Source organism: Chiloscyllium plagiosum, chromosome 27, assembly GCF_004010195.1.
Source record: "Chiloscyllium plagiosum isolate BGI_BamShark_2017 chromosome 27, ASM401019v2, whole genome shotgun sequence".
NCBI lineage: Eukaryota > Metazoa > Chordata > Chondrichthyes > Orectolobiformes > Hemiscylliidae > Chiloscyllium > Chiloscyllium plagiosum.
The window spans coordinates 22,373,796-22,400,976 of record NC_057736.1 but is presented as its reverse complement, the minus strand read 5'-3'; the positions used below and the strand labels follow the sequence as shown (position 1 = coordinate 22,400,976).

Genomic DNA, 27,181 nt, shown 5'->3' with positions numbered 1-27,181 from the left:
TACTGTCAAAATTGGCCTTCCTCCAATTTAGAACTTTAACTTTTAGATCTGGTCTATCCTTTTCCATTTTAAAACTAATGGAATTATGGGCGCTGGCCCCAAAGTGCTCCCCAACACCTCAGTCACCTGCCCTGCCTCATTTCCCCCAACAATAGGTCAAGTTTTGCACCTTCTCTAGTAGGTAGATCCACATACTGAATCAGTAAATTTTCTTGTACACCAATTCCTCTCCATCTAAATCCTTAACACTATGGCAATCCCACTTGATGTTTGGACAGTTAAAATCCCCCACCATAACACCCTATTCTTCTTGAGATAACAGATCTCCTTACAAAATTCTCAATTCCTCTCTTTCTTCCCCCCCCCCCGCCGACTATTAGGGGGTCTATAATACAATCCCAATAATATGACCATCCCTTTCTTATTTCTGAGTTCCACCCAAATAGCTTGCCTGGATTTATTTCTGGGATAATCCTCCCTCAGTACAGCTGTAATGCTATCCCTTATCCCTTGCCTCCCTTTGTCCTTCCTGTAGCATTTGTATCCTGGAACATTAAGCTGCCAGTCTTGTCCATTCCTGAGCCATGTTTCCATAATTGCTGTGATATCCCAGTCTCATGTTCCTAACCACAGTTCATCTGCCTTCGCTGTTAAGCCCCTTGCATGGAAATAAATGCAGTTTAATTATCAGTCCTACCTTGTTCTCTGCTTTGTCCCTGCCTGTTTGACTCACTTCTGTTCTCAACTGTGCCAGTCTGAGATTGGTCTCTTTCCTCACTATCTGCCTGGGTTTCTCCCCCTACCTTACTAGTTTAAATCCTGAGCAGCTCTAGCAAATCTCCCTGTCAGTATATTAGCCCCCTACCAATTCAGGTGTAATCCGTCCTTCTTGTACAGGTCACTTCTACCCCAAGAGTTTCTAATGATCCAAAAATGTGAATCCTTCTCCCATACACCAGCTTCTCAGCCATACATCTGCTCTTTCCTCCTATTCCTACCCTCACTAGCTTGTAGCACTTGGAGTAATCCAGTTATTACTACTAGAAGACCTCCTTTTTAAATTCCTACTTAACTCTAATCTCCCTTCAGAATCTCAACCTTTCCCCTTCCTAGGTGGTTGGCTCCAGTGTACCATGACCTCCTGCTGTCCCCTCTCCTTTGAGAACATTCTGCACCCTCAGACATCCTTGATCCTGGCATCAGGGAAGCAACACCATTCTGATGATTTTTCACTGCTGGCTACAGAAACATCTGTCTGTACTTCAGACTGGAGAGTCCCCTAGCAATTGATCTCTTGGAACTAGACCTACCCCTCATTGCATTAGAGCCAGTCTCAATACCAGAAACTTGGCTGTTTGTGCTATGACCCCCTGAGAATCCATCACCCCTTACATTTTCCAGAACAGCATACTTGTTTGAAATAGGGATAGCCACAGGAAACTACTGCATTAACTGCCTGCCTCTTACCTTTCCTGGAATTAACTCATGGGACTGTATCCCCTTCCTATAACTGCCACCCTTGCTCTTGTAAATTCCTCATTGCCTCTAACTGTCTCTCCAACCAATCCATTCGATCCTTTAGGATTCAATCAACAGCATTTATTGCAGATATAATTCTCATTAATCTGTAAAGTCTGCCTGAACTCCCACATGAGCATACTCTACTAAAGACCATTTTTGATCATTTACAATCTACAGGCCCAGACAAGTCTTATTCCTCTACAAAACACTGCACCAGGTTAAATTAATAAAGTATTGTTAAATGAAATTCAATACTGGGAGCTGTATATTATTTGATGTTATCCAAGTGTTATATTCACTGCATTTAATCACTCAGTCTTGGGAAATTCAGCTGTGAAACCCCAATAATTCAAACAAAAAAATCACTTGCATAATTGATCTATCAATATTCTTTGCTTCTGTGGTGGGTATTTGCCCACCATCCTAAAGTTTCTTAAATATCTATAAAATGTCTCCCTGTGAACTATAACAGTATATACATAAATATTTTATTGAAAAGAAAACATACAAGAACAATTTAAATTCACAAATTACCTTTATTGAATTTTGGAAAACAGTGAATATCGACAAAACAAATGGAAGTATTTCTGTGGAAAAACAAAATGAAGTCCCACCTGAAATCTTGGATAAAATCGCCAGTATCTTACCTGCAAAACAGCAATTTATTTCAGAAATATGGTATTTCATTTGGCATAACTATCAAAGTCTAAACATCTGTCCACTCAACATACTGATCCACACGGTTATTCCAGTTGTTAACTTTTACAAAAGCTAGAACACTTGGGATTAAGCTAAATGGTACATGATTCACAAATTAAGTGGAGTGCTATCACAATATTCTGCTCAGCAAAACAGTTCTACCAGGGTCTTTAGGATAATTAGTCTTATGTACAAAAATATATATTTTAAAACATTTCAAAAGGTGTTCAACAAGTCTTTGTTTTATCAGTGTTCTTGTGGCCATTATGAACCAGTACCCACTGTCCATACGGGCTTCCTTTCGGCTTCTGTTCAGGAGAGTCTCTAGAAGTGTTTGCTGTTTTTTGACTCAATGGTTTTGCCACAGTATTCTGCAAAAGGAATAAATAGATTTTTAGTAGCTGCCAAAAGCAACCAGAACTGCAAAGATTTAGTTTAGCATTATAGGTATAGATTGAATAATAATTTAAGTATGCCATTATTTCAGGTTAAGTGTTACCTGAATGGATTATAGCTTGCTATTTCATCAATATATTATGTCACAGTAACAAGCACAGCACAAGTTTGAAGCCACCTCAACTAATGTTGATACAAAACTGCCGTATCGGCACAATGTACTAATACATAAAAGAACGTCACAATGGAAACCAATAAAAAAATTGGTAAACAAAGATGATAGCACATTGTCACATCAAAGCAGGAAAAACAGCTACAGACTAGGCTTAGCAAGGTGCTGTAAACTTCACATCCATACATTTCTCCAAGCAAGAATTTATAATCAATTTAAAGGATAGTCAAGGAGGAAATAATGCAATAAACATTTTATGCTCTTTCTTACTTTAACACTGAAAGCTATCCAGTGGTTTGTTTCATTCTTTGCAGGGGGACTGGTTAATTTCTGAAGTGGTTCACCTTCAGCTTCTTTTTTGTAGTCCTACACAAAAATACAGAATATCCACAGGTTACTCTTAAAAGTGACCAAAGTAATATATTGCGACCCACATTAGACAGTCCCTTATAAATGAAGCATTTTTAGCACTGGTTGGACAGACCCAACACTGAGTAATAAATGGCACTTCTACCTGATGTGGCAGAATTTGTAGTAAAGTTGTTACTGTTCCTTCTGGCTTGACACTAATTCTGTAAATTTTCACCAAAACAATTAACAGTTTAAAACACATCAAACCTGATTTTATCATGCTGACCCAAGGATACAAGAGTGAGATTTGGAGTGATAAATTCCAAAATATCTGACCATTGATCAAGCTGAATGGGTATCAACTACTGCAATATAATCGATATCTCCGGTCAATGTGAATTCCCAATGTCGGTTATTTCAATGACAATGTCAACTTCAGAGCTCAAAATGCTTCTGAGCATTTTCAGTAACACATTAATCACTACAAATGCAGCTGTTGACAAGGTATATTTTCTAGGCTATATTAGCCAATAAACTTATCTTCAAAAATACTGTTGGTCTCTTCTTCGGCAAAGATCTGATATTCAAAATTTCCTGGAACACAGTGAATAAGTTATGAGGACAAGAAAATCCTAGAGCAAAGCTGTAAAGCATGATCAATACTGATTCCAAAAGCAGCATCTAGTCAAGCCGCAGGAGGAAGTGAATTTGCAGTATGATTTCTCACATTACAAAGTGAGTCAAAAGTATAATATTGATCAACTTGAAACGCTGACAGCACGTAGAAACTGATAAGCACAATCATTATCCAGATTTGGAAAATTTAGTGTTTTCCACTCTGACCTAGACCATAGGGAATAGTTTGTGAAGTAGATTCTGTAGGGTACAGAATTACAGCATAAAGCGCTTTGCAGTCACACTGTTTTGGATTCCTCTACGGAGTGGGCACCAAATGCTTTTGGACCCAGTATCAGATCAAGCACTCCAAGGTCAAGTGAAACAAGGATACATTGAAAATGAAGTTCCCTCCTCACTACATCTCAACCAAGAAAGTACACTGACAACTCAACTTGTCCACTTACAGCCTATTACATGATAAAATTAAATGGCCAGACCAGTGCATACTATGGGCACAGACCTGCTCAGAACAAGGAAACAGGCAATCGTAGTCCATTTAAATGATAGACTGTCCAGGCTTCTTTTGAACACAGCTACAAAGCAGCCAACATTTTGAAACAAAATCTACAGGGGACCATTCTGGTATTTGAGGTCACTTGGGTGACTTGAACCACTGACATTAATTCATAACTAAGATTTGCAAATGGATACACAAATTATTTAAAATTAAACTGGGTTTATTGATTTGCTATATGTATGGAATGCTCAAAACTTGAGATTCTATTACAAGTACTTAGGAAAGCAATCAGACATTTTTACATTTCCCGGTAATCAAAATACCTTTTATAAGATACCACTCAGTTAGGCTTGTAACAAAGGCCAGGGAGCAGGTGGAATCATGAAATAAACTGGTGGATGAATACAAAATTGGCTAAAAATAGAAAACAGAGTAAGAGAAAACTATTATTCAGATTACAGCACAAAAAAGTGATCCTCCACAAAGGATGGGTCCATTTTTATTCATAACTGAATGTACTTGAGAAACTATTGAAATTTTGGCTAATTCCAAACTGGAGGGTATAAGAGGAAAAAGCTAAATACCATATGGATATATCAGAAGAATTGTAAATTGCACAATTAAGTGGCAAACAAAACAAAAACACCTTGGAAATTAAAAAATTGAATAGCAGGAGGTCTGAAGAGCTAGAAATACAGGTGACCAAATCAAAAGCAGCCCTCCAGATCAGTAAAGCAATTCAAATGCTAATAAACCATTGAGATCAATTTCTAGAGGTACGCAATTGAAAGTAATGAAGTTAAACTTATATAGGAGCCAATGATGCCACATGAGGGATAATATGGTGTACTGCTTAGATCCTATGCAATAAAGGGACACAAATTGGAGAATAAAAGATGTATTCAAAAATGGCACAAGATGGGAGATTTAAGATTTTCTTAAAAGAAAATTGACTTTACAAAAGATTTTGAAAACAATGATAGGATTGGACAGTTAGGAGCATGGTTTTGCTTGTGAAAGAATGTATTCAATTAAATAGAAAGAATTCTAGAATGTGGAATTTATTACAAGTTGTCAGCTCAAACAGATTCCAAAAATAAACTAGATTAATACATGAGAAAAAGGAAAACAATGCTGAATGGCAGACGAGGGGTAAATAGAACTGGAGATGACTTCATGAAATGTGAACACCCAGTCTATTAGGGGAGAATCACCATTTCTGTGCTTTATGTTCTATGTAGTTATATTTCCATTAAAAATTCTTGACCATATTGCTAAACAATGATTCTGAAAATATGGGACATGAAGAAATGATGCATCTGTTGATATCATCATCAAGATTTTAGACTAAGTATCAGATGTCAGAACACTAATACATCAGGATAAATCTCCTTTCATAAAGGGACAATACAATATATTAAAGAACCAACATACTGTGCTACCTTGACTTGCGTGGCACAACAGAGACCTAGCTTACCACATTTTCCTTAGTTGCCCCATTTGACCATACTTCTGGCTTGACAGATCACGGAGCTCCTTGACCCAACAAACAAAAAACAGGAGCAGCAGCAGTAAAAGTTCATACACATTGGTTTATCCTTCCACATATTAATAGTGGGCAGTCAGCTAATTGTAGGATTCCCCAGGAAGAGAGCCAAATGGCTCACCCCTTAGTCCCAGGAAATGTCAAAAAACTAATGTATTAACATTACACAAAAACCCTAAGCATCCTTCCCACTTAACATTTTTTTGCGGTGACAATGCCCCAGTTTCATTTATATAGAATATTTGAAAGGCAATTGTCCTTTATATTATATTGGCCTAGCTGCCCCCAAACACTGCACACACGCAGATACAAAGATACCACCTCATATCTTCAAGAAGTGCAGTCCATTTCAAGGCTTCTATAAAACAGAAATAAATCAAGTCACACAAACCAACTTTAGTTTTTATATATGGGAAGCGTTTGAATGACATGTTGACAAGCTACTGAGTTTAACGATTACTGTACATTACAACAAAAAGTACACAAAGTACTAATCAGCTATAAAAAACATTGGGGAAACCTGAGGTCACAAAAAACACAATACAAGTGTAAATTGTCTCTTTCCCTTAGAGTATAAGGCAGCATGGTACAATTTCCACTAGTTTTTAAGAATAGTTACATGCTGCAATTCGTTGTGTGAATAAAACTGATCTACTTATCAAGCATAATTTGGATATTAAACCATTGTAAAAATGGTTGAGTTGAAAAGGATTAAACCCACCAAGTTTATTCCATCTTGCTGCAGTAGCAACAATCGGCAAGAATGTCAAAACTTGGGTAAATTGACAACAGCCACTTTAAGAAAGATCATACAATACATTGTACAAGTGAGCAAGTGCTCAAATATCAATATAGAAAGCACTTGTTTTGACAATGGCATGCAGCTAAATCAATTTATTAAACAAATAGTTTATCACTCACCTTTCTGGTTACTGCTTTTACTGCATCGCTGTTACTTTTCACTTCAAAAAGTCTCTCAGAGAGAGGATTGGCAGGCCTCAAGTTAGAAGGCAACCAGATGTTACCCTTTCCCAATAATTTATCAGCATTTGCCTTTGCAATTTCAAGTAACTTCTGTTTATCTGAAATAAAAAAACACTTTAGGCTGCAATTCTTCTTACATTTAATAAAGGTGTCAAAAGCTTGAAGTGCTGACAGGCAATAACAGTACTAAATCACAAGGTACAATTTAAAATAACTGAAAATGAAATTAAAATATTTGTGGTGGTATCCATGAATATCATTGCAGTCTGTTGGTCTCATGATGTAGCACTGAATAGGTAAAACATTTTTGTGTTTGCATAACAGTGCACAGTGAGCAGTCAGAACTCTAAGTACAATACTGAATAATCACCTAAAACTTAAAAACAACTGGCTGTGGTCTTTTATTAAAGATATCACATGACCAAGTGACATCTCTCCCAGATTCTGAAAGGCGGATTAAACCATTATGTAATGTTGTTTAGAAAATAATCGTAAATTGTTTGTTTTATAATGGACACATTGCAACATTTATAAATTCACCAAACGTATACTGTCCCAACATCCATTGCCATTAGCTGATGGGGCAATCTAATGCTATTTAACTTCAATAGCAAGCTGCAAACTTAGTTTTGCGCATCAAGAGATTTACAAATTGCTCTAGTTTCCCAGGATTTTGTTCAAACAGACTAGTTTGTAACTTGATGGATAAAACAGCAATTTATCAATACTTTAAAAGACCCACTTTTTAACAGGGATAGTGACCAGATTATAAAACAGACAGTTCCTCAATAGCACTCTGACTGTGTTCTTGCACAAATCTGAATTACAGAAAAATCGTGCTTTAGAGACAGCACAAACTGTTGGCAATATAATCACATTACAGTCAGCACAAGTTTAAAGGTTCACATTTTAGAAACCGTGTACCCAATTTGCCAATCGTGTTACAGCAGATTTGCATTAACAAAATGCACATTGCAGCTGAACCTATATCCCCATTTTGAAAAAAACTGCAAAGGTTTTACTCCTATTCAAAAAATCTACTACCTTTTTGCGTTAAGCAGAAAGATCTGTCCCTTGATCTGCTTCGACTCCTTTGGTGGGATCGTGGTTGTGTTCTGTAAGCAAAGCCGTAGTAACCTCTCCGAAATCTGGACGGGGACCGAGACCATGATCTGGACCTGGACCTTCTGTACCTCAAGCTGGACCTTTGTCTTTGGTATGATCTGGAACATCTGGATCTAGACCTGTATCTTTGGGGTGACCGGTAAGACATTCGACATCTGGATCTTCGGTAACAAGACAGTGACCGGCTTCTAGACCGGGACCTTGAACAGCTTCGCCTTGATCTTCTATAGCTCCTTTGGCGTGATACGTATCTGCCTCTCGAAGAGAAAGAGACATTATCCGAACTTGAACCATACCTCTCTGAAGGTGACAATGAACTTGATCGGGAGCTTGCTGATGATGCTGAACTTGAACAGGAGCTTCTCGAAGATGATACTGATATTGACCGGGAACGACCTGACGATGACATTGAACTTGACCGGGAGCTGCCTGTAGAACATGCAGAACTTGACCGGGAGCTGCCCGAAGACGACATCGAACCAGATCGGGAACTGCCTGAAGAGGATGCTGAACTCGATCGGGAATCTTTAGATCGTTTGATAGCAAGTGTTCTGGAACGCGACATTCTCTGATTCTTGTCAGTTCCTTGACAAGGAGAATGAAGTCTCAATTCATGCACAGCAGCAAATATACTTTCAGTCTTCTGTTCTTGTACATGGCACCCACCTGTTTCACAATCCATTTCAATGTCTTTCTCCATCACCTGCACCACTTTTGCATTTGATTTCAGAACATTATCACACACTTGCTGTAAATGTGGTTTACCTATATAGATCAACAAACATTAGAATGAAGTCAAATCTTCTGTTAATCATACTGAACACCATTACACAAGAACCAAATCTAGTAGATGGTGCAACAAATCAATTTCATGTTGCTACTTTCCATTATTTTATAAAGATTACATTTATGGGTCTCGTATTAATCACTAGCATCTGACAATTATGAAGCATAGGTACTTATTTAGTACACAACTACGCCAATCTGCTTTAAAGGCATTATTAAATCAATTCTATGCCCTTTCTCCACAGCTATGCACCTTTTTCCCTTCAATTTTAAGGGCTGCATATTTCCAATTATATGCTGAAATTTTCCATTAAATCTACTCCCACCTGTCAGGTAGGGTAACCAGATCATAATTCTGTCTCCAATTACTAACTTACTTGCGACAGGAAACATTTTCTTAAGTGAGCAAAACCTAAACTTTGGAACATCGCCAATAAATCTCCCTTTGATTTGTGTTGCTCCATTGAGAGCTATCACATTTCCCCTTCATTCAACAGAACAAGTCATGCATCATTAGCCAAAAAAACCACTGCCGTGCCCTGCCAAACCCACCCCCAAAAATCACTGCCCTGCCCTGCCCAACACATCATATACAGCTTCTGAAAGGATCAGAAGTTTTTTATGTTGCAAGTCGACTAGAAACTACAGCATTTTTCTTCCAAGTTTGTAAGTTAACCTTCCGTACAATATTTACAGAAATTTCAAATTTTAAACTCAGTGTGGAAAACTATTTTCAGCTTCAGTTTCATCTTTCAAAATGATCTAATGGGTCAGTTTCAACAGGTGATCATTTAAAAATGAAGTGCAATGCTTTTCCACCCTGTTTTCAATAACTCAAATCACCTGGAGACAATGACCAGAGTTATAGATTAGATTACTTAGTGTGGAAACAGGCCCTTCAGCCCAACAAGTCCACACCAACCCTCTGAAGAGCAACCCACCCAGACCCATTTCCCTACATTTACCCCTTCACCTAACACTATGGGCAATTTAGCATGGCCAATTCACCTAACCTGCACACCTTTAGACTGCGGGAGGAAACCCACGCAGACACTGGGAGAATGTGCAAACTCCACACAGTTGCCCAAGGCGGGATTTGAACCCAGGTCTCTGGCAGTGTGAATCAGCAGTGCTAACCACTGTGCCACTGTCCCATTTTTGAAGTATTCTTTTGCCATTAATTTTAAAGCAGAGAAATGCTTTTAACAGGTACTGCATATTTTGGTGCTACAGCAATGTTGCATTTCTCTATATATTGATGCCACCAGACATTTGTGCTCCATGCACTAGAACTGATCGGATTTATAATCAGTCAGCACTAAACGTTAATGCAAGTTGCCATAGTCTTACCAGACCACAGACTGCTCCCTTTCATTAAGGAGGGATGACTGGTGATGAATTTAACCCAAGGATCACCATACTTCAGGCAAGGGAGGGATTGGAGTGTGCAATTCACAGTAAACACAAGGTGGGCAAATTGAACCCATGCTGTTGACAGTACTATGTATCGCAAACCAACCATCTATCCAGCTGAACTAAACAACCCCTTCAGTCAGCATTAGCCTCTGGTACACAATTGGAAAGAGACATTTTGGGACTGCATTTTTTTGGAATGCATACACAAATCAACAGCACAAAAACCTGAGTTATGAAACAGTTTTATTTCTATTATCCATTAACAGTGCTAAATAATGGTAAGCTCTCAAATACCTCACTCCAGTTCCAACATTAACCTAAGAGGAAAAATAAATTCACACTGAATGAATCCTTGTCATTACATTAACAATGCCTTCACTCAAATGAATACTGATTGTTTAGTACAAAAATTATTCCCTAACTCTAAACAGTTTCTCTTGGGCATTATGGAATGCTGGACTCACTGATTTTCAACTACAACTAAAACTTACCATAGCTGGATTTCTCTTCCAGAGTTTCCCAGGAAAGATTAGAGGAATTTAGCCTGTAACAAAAAAATACATATTATAGGCAAAGCTTGGTTTGGAATTATAATACTAGAACATGATTTTTAAACAGTAAATCCAAAATCCTTCCAGAAACTTCACCTCATTTTAAATTGCATTACCCCTGAAACTGCTTACATGACAAGTGTCTCCACTGCTCCCAGAACAATCAAAGTCTTAACTCGAGTTATTTAAATTAGCATCACGATTAGAGTGGCGCTGGAAAAGCACAAGTCAGGCAGCATCTGAGCAGGAAAATCAACGTTTCGGGCAAAAACCAGTCTCATGCCATACATCGCTCGACTACTCCAACTGCCTGACAATATAGGTTTCCTGCCCTTCCTTTGACTGATACCTTTAACCATCTAAGCTTCGCATTAATTAATGTTATCACCCGCACTATCCGATTGATTTTTTTAAAATTGTAAGATTACTTTGGTGAAGCATATTGCAATGCTTTACATCATACAATGCAAGATGCTATTACACTGGAGCCTTTTCATTCCATTCATTTGATAAGTTAGTGATTATCTTTAAACCTAAAGCGAAAGACAAGTGCCTATGTCACTTAGCTACATCACCACCCAAGTGAGTCACTTTCTAGAAAATTCCCCACTGCTTAAGGATTTCAATTGGCCAGAGGACAGAGCTAATCTACAATGAGTCAGCAGGGCTTGGCTTTCACCAGTGTAAACACCGTTATGCAGAAATCCAGCTTCTCATTTCACAGAAAATTAAAACAATGAAAATGGTTCATGTTGACAACTTTAGTTTTAACAATAGAAAAAACAGGTTAAACCTGATTATGACACCGTAAAACAGGAAACAAACAAGCACTTAAAGCTTCCACAATTGTTTTAAGAGTACACTTCGAAAAATGCACATTGACCCCACTCAGCTTGCCCCCACAGCCCAAACCATTAACTTTGACCCCACTCCATTCACCCCCTCCCCAGCCCATTGACTGATGAAGGGCTTTTGCCCGAAACATCGATTTTCCTGCACCTCGGATGCTGCCTGACCGGCTGTGCTTTTCCAGCACCACTAATGTAGACCGTTGACTTTGACCCCACTCTATTCAACTCCCACAGCCCAACTCATTGACTTTGACCCCACTCCATTCTTCCCCCCCCCCCACTACAGCCCAACCCATTGACTTTGACCCCACTCCGTTCCATTCTCCCCCCCACAGCCCAACCCATTAGCTGTGGCCCCACTCCCCCAAATAGCACCTTACTTGCTACGGCAACCTAAACGATGCTCTACATCTGTCACAGACCTCGACAACCCGAGCCAACAAAATCTCGATCCCAACTCAAACCATCTCATTGCCCCCCTCAATTCTCCCCCCTACTACAGCCCAACCCATTGACTTTGGCCCCACTCCATTCCATTCTCTTCCCCACAGCCCAACCCATTAGCTGTGGCCCCACTCCCCCAAATAGCACCTTACTTGCTACGGCAACCTAAACGATGCTCTACATCTGTCACAGACCTCGACAACCCGAGCCAACAAAATCTCGATCCCAACTCAAACCATCTCATTCCCCCCTCATTTCGCCAGTTGGTCAAAACTGCGTCAGACCCTAGGCCGAAAGTTTAAACCGTTTCACGGAATTACATCATCCATACCCCTCTCAAGAAATTTTCAATGGAAGAACATTTTTTAATAGCGCGCCTCCTTCATATACTGAAAAAGACTCACCGAGTATAATGGGCGGTTTGAACCTTAGATGCGGTTGGACTACCACAAACGTGACCATCAATAACCACCACCATCTTGTCACTGCGGCAATCGCACTGAGCTCGCCCTTTTTATAACCTATTTGATCGCAGGAACCCGCCTCCACCTCCCTTTCTCATTGGCTATCGCTCCGTGATCGCCGTCTCTATTCGTTTGTTTGGAAACTGCCTGCGATATTAGCCTATAGAACGGTGGGTGCTGGTAGGACCTCTCTTTCTATTGGTTTATGGAGCTGTCAGTCACGATGTGGCCCGCGCAGTTGCCGGCGACTCGACGCCTCATTGGTCACATGCGCTGTCAATCAACAAGAAGACGCAGGCGTCTGTAAAATGCTGCACATGCTGCAAGTCTGAAACAAACAAATACACAGAAAATTCTAGAAGGAATTTGAAGATAATGTTAATGCTTTAGCTGTAAATACTGCTTGAAACCCGTCTCAAAGCTTCTTTCATTTGAAATACATGTCATTACACCATTCGCATTTTAAAAAACTTTATTTGAATTTTACACTCTGGGCGTGATGTTTTAGTTTATTAACCCCCTATTTTAAATAAAAGTGCACACAAAATAGGAGCAGAAGCCGATTCGGCCCCACGAGCCTGCTGTGAACAAAATAAAGACTGGTCTGATGGTATTTAGAATTCCAAATTCTCATCTACTCCTGCTAACTGTCGATTTCATTGTCATCAGTAGTCACTGACTTGCCCCCACGGCCCCCACACAACAAAACCCGTCCCCTTCAGCAGAATCAGCATTTGTTTGGTTGACGCAATACACAGCAGTAAACAATACTGCTTCTTTACTGTGGTGACAAATACAAACAATCACGAAAAGCTACGTTTGCAATAGATAATATAAAAATAGATAAATGATAGATAAGAAGCAAGCATTACCATTACATGATTGCACAACCACCTTGCCCTGTAAAGGACTACTGAGGTAAATAGTCACTACAATGCACAATCATAAAATCAAAGTCTCCTACATGGATTTTCATTCTCTGACCTTTAATTAGGAACGTGTTTTCGTGTGTCTTTAATTTTTATGTGTCTAAACAATATGAAGTCCAACTCTATCTCATGTGGCAATGAACCTGCATAAAAATAAGCCATTGTTATGTTGCTCATCAGTATGTTCCCTAGTATTTCAAATGCATGTAAGTAGTTTTGCATATATAAGAGATGAGGAGAAAGTGGGGTCTGCAGTTGCTGGAGATCAGAGCTGAAAATGTGTTGCTGGAAAAGCGCAGCAGGTCAGGCAGCATCCAGGGAACAGGAGAATCGACGTTTCGGGCATAAGCCGTCGATTCTCCTGTTCCCTGGATGCTGCCTGACCTGCTGCGCTTTTCCAGCAACACATTTTCAGCATATATAAGAGATGTCCTTGGTTTGTTTGGATAGGGTCAAATTCAATTTTATTTGTTTCCTTCACATGCTATTGTACAGAACCGAACTGCATTCGTGACTATGTATGTATTTTCTATGAATAAAGTTTTGAAATATTTTTAATAACAATTATGTCCCATATAATTAAGAACAGGGAATGCTGGGGCTAACCAGCTGGTCTGTGCAGGGAGATCAAGAAAAAACAATAGTTGGCGTTTCGAGTGTAATATCTTCAGAACCAGTATCCGAGCTATTTCAGTGTGTCCCATGGGTGTTTTTCTGTGAAGCTGCTCAGGTTTGAGTGGACTGGCAGAAGTGTCCCTGTCCTTGCCAGGTGCCACTCTCCTCTCCCTCAGCCCGGACACCTCGTAAAGCGCATGCGCAGGATCGGTCCTCCAGGAGCTGCAGTGCCTCTGGTAGAGCGAGAGGGGTCGCTGACGGCTGCCCGACCCGGAGGGGGGCTCGGTTTCCGACCCCTTTGGTTCGAGTCTCCAGGGAACCCCTCTGCCAGTCGCTGTGGACCCCATCGTCTCTAATGCAATACGTTCCCACGCAGAATATTCAGGCCCACTCGAACCAACTCATACACCCGCACTTCGGCTATGTGATCCTGGTGTTTATCTACAGCTGGGTCATGTTGGCCTACCTGGGATTGAAAGTGGGCCTTGCCAGGAAGAAATACAATGTCAAGGTAAAGGAGAAAGACACTGCACCATCAGCACAGGCCTCACTCGCCAGCTTTACTGTCACCACACCCTGATTGTTACAACCAGGCTCTAACCAATGTAAAGTGTCCACATTCCTGCCCATTGCCCCTTGGCCATGCGCTGTCTCTTTATTTTTAATTCATCCTTTGCTCAGGTCTTTGCAATTTTTTCTTAAAAATGAAATTTTCAGCTCTGGTTATTTTGGAAGGTTTGCAATTTAAAGAATCTAGGATTTTCTAATAGCCTCCAGTTTGAAAGGTGACTTTTGGGTTTCTGCTCCATGGCCTCTGACTGAACTTCCAGTGATAGGACTCAAATGTTGATTCAGTCATTGTGTGATTATATAACATAAGGAGGCAATGATCATATCCAGCTCTCTCTATAGGACATTCCATTCAGTCTAATTTTTTTTGCTGTATTCCCTAAAACTGCTCATCTAAATTTGATTTGAAATCACTGATTGATCAACCCAACCTTCATGCAGCAGTTTCTAGGTCATTATCACACCGAATAAAATGGTTCTTCCATATGTTCCCCTTACATCTTTTGTCAAAACCACAAATCTGCCAGATTCATAGTTCCTTGAAAGTGGAGTCACAGGTAGATAAGATAGTGAAGAAGGCATTAGATTACTTACAGTGTGGAAACAGGCCCTTCAGCCCAACAAGTCCACACCAACCCTCTGAAGAGCAACCCATTTCCCCCCTTCACCTAACACTACAAGCAATTTAACCAATTCTCCTAACCTGCACATTTTTGGACTGTGGGAGGAAACCCATGCAGATATAGGGAGAATGTGCAAACTTCACAAAGACAATTGCCTGAGGTGGGAATTGAACGCAGGTCTCTGGTACTATGAAGCAACAGTACTAACCACTAAGCCACCGTACCACCCCAGCAACAGTGCTTGCCTTTATTGGTCAGTGTGTTGATGATGGGAGTTGGGAAGTCATGCTGCAGCTATACAGGACATTGGTTATGCCACTTTTGGAGTATTGTTTGCAATTCTGGACACCATACTGTAGGAAGAATGTTGTGAAACTTGAAAGGGTTCAGAAAAGATTTATGAGGATGTTGCCAGGCTTGGATGGTTTGAGCTATAGGGAGAGGCTGAATAGGCTGAGGCTATTTACCCTGGAGGGTCAGAGGCTGAGGGGTGTCGTTATAGAGGTTTATAAAATCATGAGGGGCATGAATAGGGTAAGTACCTGGGGTGGGGGAGTCCAAAACATAAGGTAAAGGTGAGAAGGGAAAGATATAACAGGAACCTAAGAGGCAACTTTTTCACGAAGAGGGTGGTGCGTATGTGGACTGAGTAGCTCAAGGAAGTGGTGGAAGCTGGCACATTTAGAACATTTAAAAGGCATCTGGATGGGTATATGAATAGGAAGGGTTTAGAGGGATATAGGCCAGATGCTGGCAAATTTATATAGGCTATCTGGTCAGCATGGACGAGTTAGATCGAAGCATCAGTTTCCGTGCTGAATATCTCTATGACTCGATAGTCCTTGTGTAGTTCTTGTGTCACCTGCTATTGGAAAAGGCTTTTCTTTGTTTGCTTCTTCTAGAATTGTCGTAATTGCTCATAAAGGGCTTATGCCTGAAACAGTCAAATCCTCGGATGCTGTCTAACCTGCTGTGCTTTTCCAGCACCACACTTTTTGACTCTGATCTCCAGCATCTGCAGTCCTCGTTTTCTCATAATCCTCTACACCACAGATGTCCCTTCAGTTACTTACAGCCTTAGAAAATCTGAATAGAAAAAAATTATAAATCTATTTTCTACAAAATATGTGGCTGATAATTTCAGAATAATTCATGGAAAAAATACTGATGTTTCATTGGAACATAACCACTGTTCAGGTGAAAGGTCTGTAGGAGTGGATTAAATTACAGCTGACTAGCTATTAACAACAAAAAATGGGTGAAATTAGGTGAACAGAAAACTTTAAACGAAAAACAAAACATTCCCTGTTTGTCACAAATATTCTGATGAAGAAGCATCCCATTATCAGCCATTTGTGCCTTGTTGATGGTGGAAAAGCTTTGGCAAGTAAGCAAATATGACACTTGTCTCAGAAAATTCAGCTTTATATCTGTTCTTGTTGACACAAGATTTATATGTCTTGACGATGAGGGATTCTATTATGATGTCTCATTAATATCAAGGGGAATCCACACTGACAGTGTTCCTAAACTAAACAAGTCCTATCTGCCTGCGCTTGGCACATATCCCTCCAAACCTTTCCTAGTCATGAACTTATCCAAATGTCTTTTTAAATGGTGTAACTGTACCTACATCCACCACTTTTTCCAGCAGTTTATTCCACACACAAACCATTCTCTGCATTAAAAGATCACCCATTATGTCCCTTTTAAATCTCACTCCTCTCACCTTATAACTATGCTCCTAGTTTTGAACTCCTCAATCCCAGGGAAAAGACCCTTGTCATTCGCCTTATCTATGCCCCTCATGATTTTATAAATCTCAATAAGGTGACCCCTCAACCTCCCATGCTCCAGTGGAAATAGTCCCAGTCTTTCCAGTGTAATTTTATATCTCAAACCCCTCCATTCCTGGCAACATCTTCATAAATCTTTTCTGAACCCTCTCCAGTTTAATAATATCCATCCTATAGTAGGACGACCAGAACTGCACACAGTATTCCAGAAGAGGCCTCACCAATGTCCCGTACAACCTCAACATGATGTCCCAATCCTATACTCAAAGATCTGAGTAGTGAAGGCAAGCTTGCTAAACACCTTCTTAATCACTCTGTTTATCTGTGATGCAAATTTCAAAGAATTATGTACCTGAGTCCTTATATCGCTCTGTTCTCAGCACTACGAAGGGCCCTACCATTAATTGTACAAGTCCTGTCCTTGTTTGTATTACCAAAATGCAATACCTCACAGTTATCCAAATTAAAGTCCATCTGCCACTCCTCAGGGCATTGACCCAATTGATTAAGATCTCTGTAATGTTAGCTAGTTAAACTCTGTCTTGATGGAGATGGTCATTACCTGTCACTACAATTCCCCTCCAAGGCATACACCACCTTAACTTGGAACCATGTTGCTTTTTCTTCACTTTCACTGGATCAAAAGCCTGGAACTCTTCCTAACAGCATTGAAGATGTACAGCACATGGACTATAGTGGTTCAAGAAGGCAGTTCACTACTATTTTCCTAAGGGCAATAATGGATGGAAAATTACATCCCAGGAAGCAATATAAAACAAAAGTGTCACTTGTTACTTACCAGCCCAAAACCTCAATGTCTTCATTTTCTGAGGAGTTGAAAATAGAATGGAACACTGTAATAATAAGTGAACATCTTCATTTTCAACCTTACAGTGGACAGAAAGATAATTTATGAAACAGCTGAAGATGGTTGAGTTTAGAATACTATCATGTGAAACTCTGCAGTACTATCCTGACGCTGTTGATTAGCCCCCAAAGTTGCATTAGGTATGATTTCAGCCAGTGAAAAATTCTCCACGATTCTCATTGACATTGTTTTTGAGCAGACTCCTGATGTCACACTACATCATATCTTTGTGCCAAGTGAAATCACATTCATCTCAGCATAATTCAGTTGTTTTATGAATGGTTGGAGCTAAGCTATGGAGAGGTCTTGAAGCAAATGGTCCTGATATTGGTGAGCAAATTAAATTGATGACAGTGTAGCTTTAAGCACTATCAATGACAGCTCCCGTCACTTTCCAGTGTATGAGACTACTCTGATGAATTAGTAAATAGATTTTTTCTGCTTTCTGTGGGTAAGACATACTTGGAATTTTTAAAATTATTTTGTCAGGTAGATGTTTATGTTGTAGTTGTATTGAAATGGCTTTGCTAGAACCACATCTAGTTTTGAAGCACACATGTTCAGCACTGCAGCTGGTATATTGGTTGGACCATAGCCTTTGTTGTAACTAAAGCATTCAGCCATTTCTCTATGTGATGTGGAATTAATCAAACTGTTTTAAGATTGGATTCTTTGATTCTAGGAATCTTAGGAAGAGGCTGAAATGGATTATGCAGCGTTTCTGGCTGAAGATGGTTCCAATTGCTTCAACCTTGTGTTTTGCATTCATGTTTTGGTCTCTACTGGCATTGAGAATGGAAAAAGCTCACAAAGACCTCTTCTCCTGTCAGTTGTTTAAGTGCTTGTTATCATTCATATCTGCAAGAGGCAGGCATGCAGAGATTTGTTCTGATCCATGACTGTGGGATGGCTTCTCTCTATCAGTTGTATGCTGCTTCTAATTAGCTGGCATGTAGTTCTGCACTGTAGCTCCAACAACTTGTCATCTCATCTGTGGATATACCTATGCCACATAGACTGCAACAATTCAAGAAGGAGGCTAACCACCACCTTCTCAAGGGCAAAAAAGGATAGGTAATAATTGGAGGTCTAACTAGTGACCTCCACATACTGCGAAAGAATAAAATAAGTTTATATGACTAGATTCCCTTCATACCCCAAGTATTTATTGTTTATAAAAGACCACATGTTCAGGAATTTTCCATGTTAAGCTGTCTAAGAATCAGTCATAGAAATGTTCTACTTTAGTAGAATTTGGTATTGAAACTCAAGTTATGCAATTAAGAGGGTATTATTTGTATTTCTACCAACTTAACTGCTCTTCCAGTTGTAGTTGGTATACAGTGGGTTAGAACAGAGCTACTGCAATTTTCACAGTGAGCTAAACTTTCATCCAGAAACAGTACTGGAAGGAAAATTTGTAACCTTACAAAAACGTGCCCAAGAAATCTGTAATTGTTTTTAAGGATATTTGAAGTGGACTTTTAAAGGTTTGCATCAACTGTAAGGCGATCAGTAGTAAATTTTATGGATAACAAGGAATACTGACCCAAATGACCCAATTACCCTTAACTTGGAAGCAGTCCCAACAGGAAGAAAGTTACAAAAGAAGGCATGTGGCTGGCAGAGAGCTGCAGCTACAATGGGGAGCTAAAAGCAGAGCAGCTATTGGTGGGTGAAGGTGAAGGGTCAGATGCAGACACAAACAGTAAGCAGGTGGAGACAGAAAGGGGAACTGAGAATTCTTGTGTGAGGAAGAGCATCAGTTTCTCTGTTGGCACAAAAGAAAGTGGAGCTTGTGGATGTAATGTGTGAATAACTAAAATCTGGGAAGCAATATGAATAGCTTAGACACCCTCAAGAGTTGGCTGTTTTCCACAAGTAGCCAAAACATGAACTGGGATGTTTTTGTTAAGTATCTTTGTTTGATTATTTAAAATTGACCATTTTAGTTGAAGCATCACATGCCCATTAATTCAATTTTAATTTACATTGATTAGGATTCATGTTCAAAGAAAATTCTATGAAGAGTGAATTGTTGTAAATTTCTTCATTTTGGAGTCATTCAATAAATTTGGTTACTTTGACTTATACTTCCTCCAGGTGGACTTCAACAAGAATTGCTAATTTTAGGTTCGAAGGAAAAGATTTTAATTGGAAGACATTTTTTGAATTCTTAATCTCACCGTTACAGTGCATTAAAATGCACTAGTTTATGAACTGCCCAAGTAATTTGAAGCATTTCTGGAAAGCTTTGTTCTGTTTACTCAGATTATAGAGTCATAGAGATGTACAGCATGGAAACAGACCTTTCGGTCCAACCCGTCCATGCCGACCAGATATTCCAACCCAATCTCGTCCACTTGCCAGCACCTGGCCCATATCCGTCCAAACCCTTCCTATTCATATACCCATCCAAATGCCTCTTAAATGTTGCAATTGTACCAGCCTCCACCACTTCCTCTGGCAGCTCATTCCATACACGTACCACCCTCTGTGTGAAACAGTTGCCCCTTATGCCTGATTTATTTAGATTAATTTCTTACTCACTGTCTTTAACGATGGACATTTTAAAAGCTGAAACTTGCATAAGAGTTCTGGAATTTAGTCATGCAATCATACATTAGCTTGGTAATAATGCATAATAGTTCCTTCCAGTATCCAAACATGTACAGTGATAAGGATCCACTATTCAACTGCATCCAACGAGCACATCAAAGTACGGTGGAGATATATCCTCAGTGGCTGATCTTCCAACTGATAGCTGGAGTTGTCTATCCGGTAAGGATGAGGAAATGGTAATCCAAAGATATATTCTGTGTGAGGAACAAATTACTGCAGATGCTGGAATATAATTTGAAAACAACAAATGCTGGAGATCACAGCAGGTCAGACAGTATCCATGGAGAGAGAGCAAGTAAATGCTGTACCTTCCATACTTCACTTCAGCCCTGATGAAGAGTCATCTAGACTCGAAATGTTAGCTTGCTATGGATGCCTTCTGAACCACTGTGATCTCCAACATTTGTTGTTTTCAGTCAATATTCTGTCCTTTTTTAATGCCACCTTTTAGCCAGTAAGGCCACTAGTCTTGTGTTACTGACAGTGTGAGAACTCTTTAACTTTTATCCAAAGGACTAAAATTCATGAGTTTCTAAGTATTATCCTGGTGTTTCCACAAATATTTTTCTTGAATTATATAATTTATCTTTATTTCTAAATACAGTAATGCAAAAAAAATCCTCGAACTATTACCTGAGTCATCTAACTTCAGCTAACTAAAAATGTTTTCCTTATGTTCACTGCCACTCAAACTAGCATGCCTCAGTTTCACTGTGGGAAATGTTGGTACACTAGTGATTCTTTCCCCCTTGGAAACAACAAATATTAATGCTTTCTGTCCTCTCGACCATGGGCAAGTCAGCATGTGCATTGCCTAATAAAAAAACTATGTTACTGTATTTAAACATTATTATAGATCTTGAGGTAAAGAGGTTTCTCCTGCATTCTACCATTTGTATAACATTGGGATACACCTTAAAAATCATCTCAAAGTACTTTACATGCTTTGAAGTGCAGTGACATTTAGAACAACCAGAGAGATGATATTAATTTTTGACCAGCCTCATTTGCGAAGTATTTTCATATGATATTTGTATTTCATTAGGATATACTTCATTGCAGTTTCTTAATATTAATTCATATTACATGCAATGAATAGTGACAATCTAGTTATTCAATATTTCAGATCACTGCTTCTTTGCTTGGCATCATCTGGGTAACCAGTCGATTTACATATGCGTGGGGATATTACTCAGGAGGTGTGTATTCAAATTCCCTTTTTACTCTTTGTATTTACTGAAGAAAACAAATGCATCTCATTGTATTTAACAATGTTATTTTAAAGTATCATGTGTACCATAGGATTAGTGGGAGAGAAGGATTCACTTTGAGGATAATGTATCTCCTCACAGAATGATACAGCACAGAAGGAGCCTATTTGGTCCATTGTGCTAACTTTTTGTTGAGTTATTCAATTTACTGCACTCACTTTCTCTTTCCACAGAACCCTGTCATAGCTTCTTTTCATGTACTTAAATCAATTATCTTTTGAATTCTATTATCGAATCTGTTGCTTCTACCCTTTCTGCAGTACTTTGAATTATATTGAATTGAATTGAATTTATTGTCACGTGTACCAAGGCACAGTGAAAAGCGTTGTCTTGCAAGCAATACAGGCAGATCACATAGTTAAGTAGCATAGATAAGTAAATAATAGGTAAATAGCGGCAAAAACAAAAACACAGGTACAGGTGAATGTGAGTCCATTCAGTATTCCAACAATAATAGGGTAGAAACTGTTTTGAAACTGGCTGGTGTATGTGTTTAGGCTTCTGTACCTTCTCCCTGATGGTAGAGGTTGTGGAAAAACATTAAAAGGGTGGGATGGCTCTTTGAGAATGCTGGCGGCCTTTCCTTGACAGCAGGCCTGGTAGATGGATTCTATAGATAATAATAACTCGAGTGTCCTTCAGAAAAGTATCAATTTCCTCCATTGGTGATAAATAATTGTATGGTTCAGTGTAAGTGCATCTAGTATTTTCACAACAGAAATTAGATGAGCAGCTAGTTGATCTTATTTCACCAAAACATGCAAACTGTACCTGAGTTTAATCTCTCTTCTGAAGGGTAACCTTTCCAATGCAGTAACAAAATATTAAATTTCTGACCCTATTTTTTGTAGTGGAGGCAGGCAATACCAAATTAGACAAACCAGAATGCAAAATAACAAGTTCAATAACAGAAAAGCAGGAGTTGTTTCTCTCAATCAAAACACATAACATCCTTTTAGTTTATGTAGAATTCTCTTGGTTAAGTGCCTCATTACATAATGATACAAATATTCTAACCAGGTGACCTGCAGTTTTATGCTTTTGCCCAAGTCCTATGTGTTTGCTTTCCGGGATTTCATTTGTCTCATATTTCTCGGTAGCAACTGGGAAAACTTATGGGCAGTTTCCTTTTGCTTCTGTCCAAATATTTTTAGTGGCTGTACATGTGGGTGGTGGGGTGGTGGATATGCTGCACTTTATGCTGCTCACTCAGCCACAAGGAGGATTGACTGGCTTGTACCATGCCTTTGAATCTGAAAGGGGGCTAAAATGTTGCTAAATGTGCAGGGATCTATGGGTGGGCAGCAGTAGGACCAAGCAGGCGTGCAACTCAAGAAGAGCTAGCAGCAGTGCTGGGGATGTGTGGGGGATATAGTGCAGAGGGGCTACTGAATTGGTGATGGGGCACCAGATTGGTGAGAAGACTTTTGACCAGAGGCATAACAGATGGGAAATGGGGCTGCTGAATTGGTAAAGGAGTGAGGTTGACTTGAGGATATGTTGAATGTGTTTAGAAAGGGGTGTGGAAAGAGGATCTGAGTGGAAATGGTAGGGAAGGGGTGTGTATGTTTGTGTGATGGGAACAATGTGGAGTGGGGCAACATGCAGAGCATCAGTGGGGTTGAAAGGTAAATCATGAGGGAAGTATTGACAAGTGGAATTTTGCAAGGAGCATAGTTGGAGGTTGGGCAATTCTTTGACTGCATTGATAATTATCAAACCCTTCCACCTCCAGTTCTTTGGCCTCACAAGCAAATCTCCTGATCCAGGTCTCTGGTCTCATCAACATCTTGACACCCCAGAATCTATGGTTTTGCAAGCAATGCTGAAAATACCCAAAACTCAGTGTGCGACCAATCAGAGAAAAATCACCCTCCTTATGTGAAATTGAGAAATTTTGAAAAGAACTGCCCATCAAGTTACAGACTACTTACTTGCTACAGATGTGATCACTTGCATTGAAGCAACAGTGAAAGGGTAAGATTAGATTAGATTAGATTACATTACAGTGTGGAAACAGGCCCTTCGGCCCAACAAGTCCACACCGACCCGCCAAAGCGAAACCCACCCATACCCCTACATTTACCCCTTACCTAACACTACGGGCAATTTAGTATCACCTGGCCCTGCACATCTTTGTGACTGTGGGAGGAAACCGAAGCACCCGGAGGAAACCCACGCAGACACGGGGAGAACGTGCAAACTCCACACAGTCAGTCGCCTGAGGCGGGAATTGAACCCGGGTCTCTGGCGGGAATTGAACCCGGGTCTCTGGTAAGTTGTGGTGATCAAAGTTTTGGTGAGACCACAGGAAAAATGCAAGGCTGGGGAGAAGCAAATGGCTGCAAAGAGGAATTGGGAAGAAATGTGAATGCCTTCAAAGGGGAGGTGTGAGAAGTAGGTAGCTACAAATGGCACTGTGACTATGAAGGAGAACAGAGCTTTAAACCTGTCAACAAAGCAATATTTGGCTAACTGGCAACTGTGGAAACATGAAGACATTGAGATAATGATTTCTTTACAAATTAAAAGTGCTTTTTTATGGGGTATGTTAACTGTTTTGATTTTTTAAAAAGCTTTTGTTGCTAACTTTTGCCTGTTATCTTATGCTAATGTTGTCATTATATAGGAAGTAAAACATTTTCTTGTGTTCTGTAGTTTTAAGTTTAATGTTTGAGTGATGATAATTGAAGATATTGAAGTTTTCTAATTCCACGATTGTTACTACATGATTACATCTCATTTAATGAACAAATTAGAGAACAAAAACTGTAGTCATTGAACAACGTCTGGAAGAGCCCACAGGGTGGGGGATAGTTTGACCCTTGCTCTCAAGCACCCCTTTTCTAGGTCTCCCATCATACTACCCATTTGAAATGTGTCTATTTTATTTCCTCAGCATTCTTGATGCTAGCTTTAGAAAACTGATAAATGCTGATGAACAACCACAGATGAGCTAACAGCCAATAAAAGCCTTTAATGACAGTGAAGAACAACTATTTCCATTTCTGGAACTGCACTTACCTACATTCAATCCATCTGAAGCTTCAACTCTCATTTCTGACTTTGTCACCGCCAGTGTTAACTATTAGAATGCTTTTCCTAGTGAGCTTTTCTCTGTAAAATTTCCAAAGCTCTGATTATGGACAGAGTACTGGCATCATGAACTGCTTCCCAAAGATCACTGTTCTCTCTCACCTGCACTGGCTCTCAATGATGTACTTTCGTAAGGTATGTTTTGCCTGGACAGTACACAGAACAATACTTTGCACTGTTTCTCAGTACATAACAATAATAAATCAAATCAAACCAGTGGGTGGAATCTACCAGGTGTTTTGGGTAGGTTTTGAGTCAGGACAGGGAGGTATTTCTGAGATGCATAGTGAGTGGTCAATATTCCATAATTAACTGCCCACTTCTGAGCTGTTTGGGACTGCCACCAGGATCTTCCCAGTAGTAGATGGGTTGCCTAATGTGGAGAAAGTGAGGTCTGCAGATGCTGGAGATCAAAGTTGAAACTTTATTGCTGGAACAGCACAGCAGGTCAGGCAGCATCCAGGGAACAGGAGATTCGACGTTTCGGGCACAGGCCCTTCTTCAGGAATGAGCAGAGAGTGTTCAGCAGGAGAAGATAAAAGGTAGGGAGGAGGGACTTGGAGGAGGGGAGTTGGAAATGTGATAGGTGGAAAGAGGTCAAGGTGAGGGTGATAGGTCGGAGTAGGGTGGAGGCGGAGAGGTCAAGAAGAAGACTGCAGGTCAGGAAGGCGGTGCCGGGCTGGAAGGATCCGGCTGAGACAAGGTGGGGGGAGGGGGGATGAAGAAACTGGTGAAGTCCAAGTTCATCCCCTGCGGTTGGAGGGTTCCCAGTCGGAAGATAAGACGCTCCTCCTCCGACCGTCGGGTTGTTGTGGTTTGATAAGACGGGTCAAGCATGGCAACTTGCTAGCAGTTAGTCCACAGGGCCTCATGTATTAATCTCCTGCCATAGTCAATACTATCAGTGAGGCACAGCTGCTACCACTCCCATCCAGTCTGTCGTGGGGAAACTCTTGCTCTGCAATCAGATTTCCGTTAATTGAAATCAAACCTTTTCAAATGGTGCGTCATGATGGAGGTGGCCTAATCTCCTCTCTCTTACTGGCTGTGCCCACCTCTGGCAGTAGGAGTGCCATCTTTCAGGGCTGTAAGCACTCCAATTAGGCCTGCCATCCCTGGAACCAGTTCACCAACCTTAACTGAACAGCATTCCAGAAGACAGCCTCTCAACTGGCTGCTCTGGAATTTTGCTGGGAGTGGGGAGGAGTTTGATAGGCCCGAGAAATGATGTTGATTCAAGCTCTCAGTCTCAGAAAATTCCTCCCAGTGGATCACCACTTCAAATTTAAAGTTGTCTGTTTCCATACTGTAGGGAATAAAATCTAATCTAATCTAATCAAAAGGGGTAGGTGTTTCTGCCGTAAGTCGATTCCGTAGCTGAATTCAATGTTATCTTATTCAATTTTATACCTTAACTCTATCTACTTGCCTTGGTTCCATAACCTTTAAAGCTTTGTTAGACAAAGGTATTAATTATACTAGTTCTGAAATTTAATTGACCTCACCTCAACAGTGAGATTCACAGCATATTTTATGTAAAGAAGTCATTTCTGACATCATTCCTCGAGGACATAGTTCTAATCTTAATCCTATACCATTGTGTTTTGGAGTCCAGACCTGAGGAACTAATATCTCTATTATCCCATCAATTAGTCATAGAGATGTACACTATGGAAACAGACCGTTTGGTCCAACCCGTCCACGCCGACCAGATTTCCCAACCCAATCTAGTCCCACCTGCCAGCACCCGGCCCATAGCCCTCCAAACCCTTCCTATTCATATACCCATCCAAATGCCTCTTAAATGTTGCAATTGTACCAGCGTCCACCACTTCCTCTGGCAGCTCATTCCATACACGTACCACCTTCTGTGTGAAAAAGTTGCCCTGTAGGTCTCTTTTCTATCTTTCCCCTCTCACCCTATACCTATGCCCTCTAGTTCTGGACTCCCCCACCCCAGGGAAAAGACTTTGCCTATTTACCCTATCCATACCCCTCATAATTTTGTAAACCTCTATAATGTCACCCCTAAGCCTCCAATGCTCCAGGAAAACAGCCCCAGCCTGTTCAGCCTCTCCCTGTAGCTCAGATCCTCCAACCCTGGCAACATCCTTGTAAATCTTTTCTGAACCCTTTCAAGTTTCACAACATCTTTCTGATAGGAAGGAGACCAGAATTGCATGCAATATTCTCAACAGTGGCCTAACCAGTGTCTTGTACAGCTGCAACATGACCTCCTAACTCCTGAGGTAACCCTCTTCACTGTCCACTACATCTCCAACTTTGGTGTCATCTGCAAACTTACTAACTGTACCTCTTATGCTCGCATCCAAATCATTTATGTAAATGA

The 27,181-nt window shown here is 40.2% G+C and overlaps 2 protein-coding genes across 5 annotated transcripts in view; one reads left to right on the top strand and one right to left on the bottom strand.

The window, feature by feature from the left end:
- Positions 1-2,037: 2,037 nt before the first annotated feature.
- On the bottom strand, positions 2,038-12,486 carry rsrp1 (arginine/serine-rich protein 1). 4 transcript variants are annotated; one of them, XR_006315677.1, is made up of 8 exons: positions 12,382-12,486; positions 10,623-10,675; positions 7,849-8,694; positions 6,742-6,902; positions 4,598-4,688; positions 3,680-3,733; positions 3,059-3,154; positions 2,415-2,591 (listed from the first exon to the last, which is right to left on the bottom strand). XR_006315677.1 is itself a non-coding variant. In XM_043717650.1 (6 exons), the coding sequence occupies exons 1-6, from the start codon at positions 12,453-12,455 to the stop codon at positions 2,448-2,450; spliced, it is 1,374 nt and encodes a 457-aa protein (XP_043573585.1). In that variant the 5' UTR covers positions 12,456-12,483; the 3' UTR covers positions 2,038-2,447. The 4 variants fall into 4 exon arrangements, 1 of the variants encoding a protein (XP_043573585.1); XR_006315678.1 differs by lacking the exon at positions 3,680-3,733; XR_006315679.1 differs by lacking the exons at positions 2,415-2,591; positions 3,059-3,154 and adding an exon at positions 5,752-6,178 and having other exon boundaries at positions 3,679-3,733.
- Positions 12,487-14,186: 1,700 nt separating this feature from the next.
- mgst3b (microsomal glutathione S-transferase 3b) overlaps positions 14,187-27,181 on the top strand; it is a 17,430-nt gene continuing 4,435 nt past the window's right edge. The window contains exons 1-3 of the mRNA XM_043717648.1: positions 14,187-14,496; positions 20,501-20,623; positions 21,591-21,663. Of these exons, the coding sequence (XP_043573583.1) occupies positions 14,341-14,496; positions 20,501-20,623; positions 21,591-21,663 (352 nt within the window). The 5' untranslated portion in view covers positions 14,187-14,340. The remainder of the gene's footprint in view (positions 14,497-20,500; positions 20,624-21,590; positions 21,664-27,181) is intronic.

Bases quoted from the DNA above. Each gene is read 5' to 3' on its own strand.
- rsrp1 (XM_043717650.1), bottom strand. From the start codon at position 12,455: ATGGTGGTGGTTATTGATGGTCACGTTTGTGGTAGTCCAACCGCATCT. The intron at 10,676-12,381 runs GTGAGTCTTTTT...TTTTTGTTACAG, and splicing joins CAAACCGCCCATTATACTCG to GCTAAATTCCTCTAATCTTT. The intron at 6,903-7,848 runs GTAGTAGATTTT...TTTTTATTTCAG, and splicing joins TTTCTGCTTAACGCAAAAAG to ATAAACAGAAGTTACTTGAA.